This window comes from Monoraphidium neglectum (genome assembly GCF_000611645.1).
Source record: "Monoraphidium neglectum strain SAG 48.87 unplaced genomic scaffold scaffold02777, whole genome shotgun sequence".
In the NCBI taxonomy this organism is placed as follows: domain Eukaryota; kingdom Viridiplantae; phylum Chlorophyta; class Chlorophyceae; order Sphaeropleales; family Selenastraceae; genus Monoraphidium; species Monoraphidium neglectum.
The window spans coordinates 1-8,133 of NW_014010851.1; the positions used below are offsets into that span (position 1 = coordinate 1).

General features: G+C 59.6%; 2 protein-coding genes across 2 annotated transcripts; one reads left to right on the forward strand and one right to left on the reverse strand.

Annotated features, from left to right (window-relative positions):
- Positions 1–448: 448 nt before the first annotated feature.
- Positions 449–780, reverse strand: MNEG_11509 (hypothetical protein; the record flags this gene model as incomplete). The annotated part of the gene is made up of 2 exons (XM_014040018.1): positions 449–634; positions 775–780. 2 exons carry the CDS (start codon positions 778–780, stop codon positions 449–451), a joined length of 192 nt encoding a protein of 63 aa, XP_013895472.1.
- Positions 781–806: 26 nt separating this feature from the next.
- MNEG_11510 (flagellar associated membrane protein) lies at positions 807–5,705 on the forward strand (the record flags this gene model as incomplete). The annotated part of the gene is made up of 13 exons (XM_014040019.1): positions 807–1,126; positions 1,445–1,609; positions 1,833–1,944; positions 2,283–2,360; positions 2,554–2,640; positions 2,947–3,023; positions 3,300–3,422; positions 3,661–3,760; positions 4,055–4,180; positions 4,437–4,596; positions 4,892–4,989; positions 5,205–5,396; positions 5,617–5,705. Coding segments are annotated over 13 exons (1,727 nt in total), but the record flags the coding sequence as incomplete, so codon positions are not given.
- Between the last annotated feature and the right edge of the window lie 2,428 nt (positions 5,706–8,133).

Below are 8,133 nucleotides of genomic sequence, written 5' to 3' on the forward strand. Positions count from 1 at the left end.
CTAACACCCCACCTCCCATCACCCCTCCTCCCTCAAACCCAAAGGCTGTGTCCAAGACCTTTCGCGGTGGTCAGCATTTTGTGGTGCGCCTGCAGCTGGCTGAGCCCTCAGCCGGGAGCGTGGAGCCGCTGCTGGCACTCAAGGACGCCGCATCACAGCCTGCAGGCGCCAGCCACCTGCTGGCCGCCGCAGCTGACAGCCGCTCTGACAGCGAGCACGAGGACGGGGGCGGCGGTCGTGGTGGCAGCGTTGATCCTGGAGAAGAGAGGGGTGCGGTGGTGGGGGGCAAGAGCGTCAAGTGCGGCGAGGGTTTGGGGCCTAAGGGGGCCCGCAAGGGGGCGGCTCTGGATGAGGATGACGAGGACTCAGTCAGTCGCAGTGACGGCGGAAGCGACGAAGAGCAGCAGGACAGCCCACATGAGCGGGAGGACCCCAGGTGCGCGTTGGATCATGTATGCAAATTGCTGTTTGTAAGCTGCTGCTGCTGCTGCTGCTGCTGCTGCTGCTGCTGCTGCTGCTGCTGCTGCTGCCGCCGCTGCTGCCGCTGCTGCTGCTGCTGCTGCCGCCGCTGCTGCTGCTGCCGCTGCTGCTGCTGCTGCCGCTGCTGCTGCTGCTGCTGCTGCTGCCGCTGCTGCTACTATCTGAAAGAGGGGTGCCCACACAGTCACGCCGTGGTGGTCGCTACGTATCCTTGCTGCTGATGGCACATCAGCAGCATCCATATTATAAAAGTCCATCCTTTCCCCACCGGTGCACTCCCTATCAGACACCCACACTCATTATTGCCAAACTGAAACCTCACCAGGATGCGTGTGGCTCAGTGGGTGAGGCAGTCTGACGCAGGCCAGCCCGCGGACGAGGAGCAGGATGAGAAGGACAAGAAGCGGATGGACGGACGCAGGGGCCGTCATGGCGGCGGTGGCGTTGGCGGCGGTGGCAGCGGCGGCGGGTCTGATGGCGGAGACAGCCTCACGCACGACCCCGCTGTGGCTGGCGGCAATGGTATCAATGCGTGCGCGGCGTCGGTCGGCGATGCGTCTGTGAGCCAGGCATCCGGGTCAGGTGACGGAGTGGGCAGTGCCGCGGGGGACGGCCAGGCTGAAGAGGAGCTGGCAGCAGACTTCAGGTAACAGGGCCCGCTGCAGATTATAATGCGCACATGGGGCAGAACAGGGCCGGGCAGAACCAGGGTGGCGCACTCCCTGGATGGCACTCCGCTTGCGCAAGGCCTTGTGGCTCCCACCACCAATGACTCCGTGCTCCGCCATTGACTGTGTTTTGGCGCACGCAGAGGCCACATGGAAACGTGAACATCCAAAATGCAAGATGCGCTCCCGTTGGATTTCAAACCTCCTCCAAGCCCATCACCCAGCACTACCCCCTGACACACGCAACATCCCTCATCGACCCCGCCCCCCGACACATGTGCGCGCCCAACCCCAAGGCGAGCCAAGCGCCTGAAGAAGCTGAACCGCATGATGACGTCCAGTGCGGCGCAGTCCTCCACGCTTCGCTTTAAGCAGCAGACGTGGTTGTGCCTCGGCGTCATCCTGGTGGCGCACGTGGTGGGCTACGCCATACTGTCCACTCAGATCCAGAAGCGCTTCGAGTGGGTGCAGGAGCCAGGGGGCGTGGAGGAGAATGGGGAGGGTGGGCAGGACAAACTGGGACATACGCTGTGGTGTAATGCAGTGGATTTGGCATTGCGTTGTCTCCTGGCGCTGGCTGCAATTGGCGGACCTGCTGCCCGTTTGGCTTGTCGGTAGCGTAGCAATGCTGACTTGCCGCCACCCCGTCAACTGCCTACAACCCTCTCCTCTCATCTCCCCCAGGAACATGCACAACACCGCCATCATAGCACGCGCCACTGACCGCTTCCAGCTGTCAGCAATGCGCGTCAACTTTGCATACAGGTGCTCCCAGCCCCAGTTTACCGGCTTTGAGGTGAGAGCGGGTCAGCTGGGGAAGTATGAATTCGGTGCAGATGGGATGGGCAAAGCAGCCCGCAGAGTCCGGAGCACTAGCGGGGTAGCAGGTGAGCCCCTTGAAGCGAGTGTTGCAGGCAGTCAGTTCGCAAAGGCCCGCTGCCACCTGGCATACCCCTTTTGCACTGGCGGCAGCAGCTCCATTGTCACTCGGCTTCCTTTCCTGCCGAGAAATCCAACCCCACCCGCTGCCCTGACCAGCATGCTCCGCTGCTGCCAGCACTCAAGCCTGACTCACCACCTAGCAGCCAGTGCCCTCCAAACCCGCTTCCTCCTTGGTTGGCTTTATAACTCCAGGTGTGCTCCCCAGCCTCCATGCAGAACACCTACAATCGCTTGCTTGCAAACCTCAACCTCCTGCGCGTGTGGCACCAGGTGGGCATACGGGCAGGGGGCCGGACGTTGGGTGTGTGCCCGGGCCGGGTTGGGGTTTTGTAATGGAAACTCCACGACCACATGCAGCAGGCGCTTGCACAAGTACATCTGGGAATGTTGATGCTTCTGCGGCTCATCCCACAGCCAATTTCAGACGAGCACTACGCAACCCCGCTGTCCCGGGCATTCCCAGGGCCTGTACCTGGGTAAGACCAAGCTGTCGACCTTTTCAGACCCGCGGCTCTATGAGTTTTGGACACACCGGTTGCTGCCGGAGCAGGTATGCGACTCCTTCTCAGTCCCCTCTGTTTGTCTTTTACACACACGCACACACACTCTCGCACACTCGCACACCCTCGCACACTCTCCACAATTGCTTACATACTTGTACATGTGCTCACACACCCGCACGTGCAATCGCGCGCGCGCGCACGCAAGCGCACGCACACACACACACACACACACACACACACACACACACACACACACACACACACGCACACGCACGCACTCGCACACATATGTACATTCATCAACGTAATACAGCGCAAATGCCACTGCACGTGCGCCAACGGCAACATTGCAGGTGTGGATGAATTCGACCTCTGACGGCAGTGCAGTTATTGTCACTCGCAACGCCACCATATGGGAGATGGGCAACACGTGAGGCGTGATTGACTCATGACGGAGTTGGGAGACGGCTCTGAGATTGAGCCATGGGCGAGTTGGGTGGGCTGGACCTGGTTTGTGCTGTGTTGCTTGTGACTGAAAGATGGCGGTCGGACCTGGTGCAGCTGCCTGCCGCTTCCTCAGGCAGCCACTTGGCATAATCCATCTGCGGTCATACCCCCCCTTCTTCCCCTTCAACATTGTCTCAAACCCGTCAACCCCCCCCCCCCTTCATCAACCATATTTGCCATCACTCACACATCATTCCAGATTCATATCTGCCGGTTATGACGTGCACTACCTGGGGCCACTCCTAGGGGCGGCCCTGGAGAATGACACTTCCTTCAACTACATGCACATCAACGGACCAGAATCCATATTCTTTGGCTACAGGTACGGTGTGCTTGACACATCCCCACACATGGGCATGGCGTTCCTGTCGCTGGCTTAGCATACGAGGAACGGTGGTTTTGCTAGCTACGTATTTGTGGGCACGCAATCGCATGTTAGCCCTGATCGGTTCACCACGTATCAAACCAAGTAAAACCCTGGACCAGACCCAGACCGGATCCCAACCAAGCGCCTCCTCGTCCCCTTTTTCACCCCCGACGACCCCGCCGCTCCTGTGCAGCTGGAGCCTTGACCTGCAGGTGGACTTCTCCTTCGTATCACTGAGCCACCTCAGCAGATGGCTCATAGTGCTGCTGGTCGTGGAGGCTCTGTGCCTGCAGGTGTGTGCATACGCGCAAGGCGTGAGTCAGGTCTGGGAAGGATAGGGGCAGGTGAGGGATTGGGGGGAGCATGCGGAGAGGGCCACTTAAATGGCCCCTAGCATGATGCTGCGCCGAGGGCTCCTGGAGCCCCGCCAGGTGCGCAGCCAGGGGTGGCAACTGTCCTGTGGGCCCACCTCCCTGACCTGCGGCCAACCCGTGCGGTCGCCTCGCTCGGCCCCCTGTCATTTGCGTTGTGCAGACAGTGCTCCTGTTGTTTCGCTCAACGCCAACGCTTGCACCCCGCACCCGTAGACTGCCTGCTTGGCGTACCAGTTCTTCCTGGTACGTACAGTCAATGCACAGCACATGAGGCGCTTCAGCGTCTTCCTGGCCCTGCCCTCTGCCACCATACGCATCATGGCCAGCCGAAAGATAGCGGTGAGTGGGGCCGATGAGGACTTAGGACGCGGGGGCTGAACCTTCACAGCTGAACCTTTCAAGCCAGCAAGCCCTGGGTGTGCTCGCTCACAAAGAGGTGGTAGGGTACCGCCCTTGGTGTGTATGCCTTGGATTCTTTGCCAAGGCTAGAGTATCCAGAATGTCCCAGGTACAAACGCAAACGCTCCTGCATGCAGGGTCAGCAGGTCAGCAGGCAACCTCAACGACGACTCCCCATCCATCCATGTATTCAAAGGTTGATGATGACACCAATGAGGAGGGGGACGACGATGACGATTTGGAGGCACTGGCGGCCCAGGGGCAGAATCGAGCCGGCGACAAAACCACCACGGACGGCGCCAACCCAGGCAGCAAGGCAGCATCGAAAAGCGTGCGGCTGGCGGCTGATGATGACGGTGAGCGTTCTGGTAGGTAGATAGGACGCCAATAGCTTCGGAGGAGGCTGCCGCAGCCTCCTCCGAGGGCGTTGTCAGGTATGCGGTTGTCACTGGGGCAAACGGGGTTGCGGAGTCAGTTGCAGCGATGGGCTGGGCTAGGCTGGATGCAACTCATGGAAGCCTCCACTTTTGTCCCAGCCGACCCATGTCCCCCCCTTCACCACCAAAGAGGATGATGAAGATGGTGGTAGCCCCAAGAAAGGCAAAAGCAAGCCTGGTGGTAAGAAACACTCTGCCAGTGGTGCTGCTGCAGCGGCGGCTGCAGAGACCGAGAAGAACAAAAAGAAGCCCAAGAGCCTGGGACAGCGCATCCACCAGGCGTTGTTTGGCTGGATGGACACAGTCATCAAGGTCAGGGGGGACCCGGGCCTGACACAGGTCCAAGCGTAGTCAACAGGGTTGCGTGTGCAGCACAGCGCACCTCTTTTTGCAACACGTGCATCTTTTAATGTCCATAATGCTGGCCGCAATGCAAGCATTCAGAACGTCGACGGATTTAAAGGTACACTCGCATGCCGCTCTTCCTTGCTTGCTGCCTCCCCCGCCCGCCGTCTCCATCCTCGCAGCTCAACGGCAAGAAGCTTGTCCCCAACAACTCGGTGATCTTCAAATTCATGCTGCCACTTGCGGCGTGGGCGGTGGCAGTCATCGTGGTGTTTGGGGTGACTTTCCAGAGGCTCGCGGGCCTGCAGGCACCACTGGCGTCGCTCAACGCGGCGGCGCGCGTCACCTACCTCATCAGCCGCATCCGCGTAACGGTGCGGGCCACAGCTGGGGGGTGGGAAGAGAGTTGGCACTATAGCAGGCATCAGGTCGGGGCTACGGCCTTGCCTCATTACACAGCTGGTGATCAGGCAGCAGGACACTGTTGTTGTGTGGTGCAGAGCTCCCGCAACCCGCTGCGCCCCGGCCCCTAGCCCCCTAACAAACGGAACAGCCGACCACTTGAATCCACCAGCCAACCCACCCCCCTTTCAGGGCAACTACATGGCGTTCACCAACAACATCAGCGAGCATCACCTGATCCAGGAAACCCTGCTGATGATGATCACAGACCTGAGAGAAGAGTGAGCGGAGGTGCCCCGCGCCACCGCATGCCGCTGCACAGACCAGCACCGTGTGGGCCCTGGAGCTATACAAACCCCATGCCAGCCATTCTGCATCCCCTTCCACGCAATCACCACCATCAGGTACGCTCTTCTCATGTATGGCGGCAAAATACACCACAGTGAGCACGCCGCTGGCTGCCGCAAATGCAGGGCGCAGCGTGGCAGAATGGGGCCGTGTCCCTGTGAGCCAGCCGCGGCTGCCAGACAGAGCCATGCACCCCAACTGGCAGCTCCCTTTCACCCTGCACACGTCGCCGTGAAACACTCACCCATTTACCCAATGCCAGTATTCCTGCGGCCTGCCTGCCGATTGTTCACTCACCCACAACCCTACACTCCCCTTCTTTCACTCAGTCGCGGAGGACAGCACTTACGCCCTCGAGCTCCCCGCTGCCGCATTTGCCAGTGCTGACATCGCTCATCTATTCTTCAGGTAGGAGGACGGGGAAGGTGGGATGCTGCAGATGGCTGCAGGGCTGCGGCTTCCAATGGGTCTGAGGGCAATTAGGACATCATGCAGGTCAGATGAAGTGTTATACAAGCATGCGCACCCCGCCATTTGTGCCTCGGGTGTGCATTCAGTACATTGTGAAGATCATCTGCTCTCCCTCTCTCACACACACACACACACACACACACACACACACACATGCACACGCATACGCACACGCACACGCACACATGCAAACATGCGTACATGTGTGCATGCACACGCACAAGTGCAGGCATTCACACTGCAAGCGTGTGCGCGTGCGCGCACACACACACACACACACACACACACACATCTGAGCTGTGTATAATGACATATTTGACATGTGTACACACACATACACACATACACACACACACACACACACACAAACACACAAACATAATCACCTGCGCTCCCGTGCTTCAATCAAGGACCAACGAATGTCTGCGCAACGACAAGAGCACGTGCTTCAAGCCAGACAGCCCGTTCTACCAGATCACACACAATGGCCTGGACGCAATGCTGGACCGCTACGCGGACACTTACGAGGCCTTCGCCAACCTGCCAGCTGAACTGGCCTTTGCCAATCACACTCTGTGCGAGGGCGAGCGTGGAGAGCGGGTTGTGGTCAGGGGGCTGAAGCAGGGAGGGCGACGGAGTGACTCAAGAGCATGTTGGATGTTGCCATATGGTTGGAAAGGTTGAACCCTTGTGTGGAGGAGCTGGCATGGGTGTGGGCATGGCTCACACCTTGGATTGAACGGAAATGCCTGATACTCCAAGGGTCCCAGCCCATGAGAAAATGCTGCCATCCCAGCTCTTTGGCGGTGGCACCATGCACCTGCTCCCTTTGACGCCCCTCTCTTCCGTATGCCGACCCCTCTGCCCCTCTGACCTCAAGGTATATCTGGCTCAATACTGTCGGACCCAATGACATGATAGAAGGGTGCGATCCCAGCAAGGGGTGAAAGGGGCTGCTGCAGCCAGGCTGGGGCCGACGTGGGACGGCGCTGGGCAATCGCTCTGTACACAATGCGAACTTGCGCCACCGGTACCACAACACCCATCGTCGTGATGAGCTGCATTAACGCTCGCTGTACTTCAGGCCTGCAACCGCTCAGCTTCTAGCTCCGAGTTCACGTTCACGTTCGATGGGTCCGCGCCCTTCTAAACCGGATGTGCCATCAAATACCTTCCACCACCTCACTTCGCCTAATTCAACGTGCACCGACCCACCGCCGCTTCCGCCCTCACAGAATTTACCGCGCAGTGGAACTCTTTGAGAGTGAGGGTCCACATCATGTTTGGGGTTGGGAGGCCGGCACAAGATTGCCAGGGGGTTGTGCTCGCCGTGGAATCAAACACTCCACCTGCGGCCTCGACGGGACAGTGCTTTGCTCATAACGCAGGACCAAGGCGTGCTGCTGAACCTTGCTTGCCATGGCTGTCTCACCACCCATCTTACGGGCTAGTGGGGTGCCTGCCGCGCTCTGCTCGTCAGGGCTGGACATGCACCCCCGTGCCATCAGGCTCACCTCCGCACACCGTACCTTCACCTCCCGGCGTCCCCTCCCCCCTCGCAACACAGCTTACACGATCAACAAGTTTGAGGGTGTGAGCAAGCTGCACCAGATCATGCTGGTGGTCACCATGTTTGTAGTGCTGGGCTTCATGATGCTGCTCTACAGGTGAGCTGGTGGTTTTCAGGGGTGTGATTGCGAGCGTGATTGTGGATGGGGCCGGGACGGTCGTCGCAGAGAAGGGGGCGGGAAAGGTGTTGCGGCGCAGGGGATGGGGTGTGCACAGCACCTGATTTGCCATCGCATGGCAGCGCGTACAGCCCTGAGGAGTGCTGGCAGTATGCCCTCTGCAGGTCCGTCACTATCCCTCTGCACCCGTCCACCCACCCAC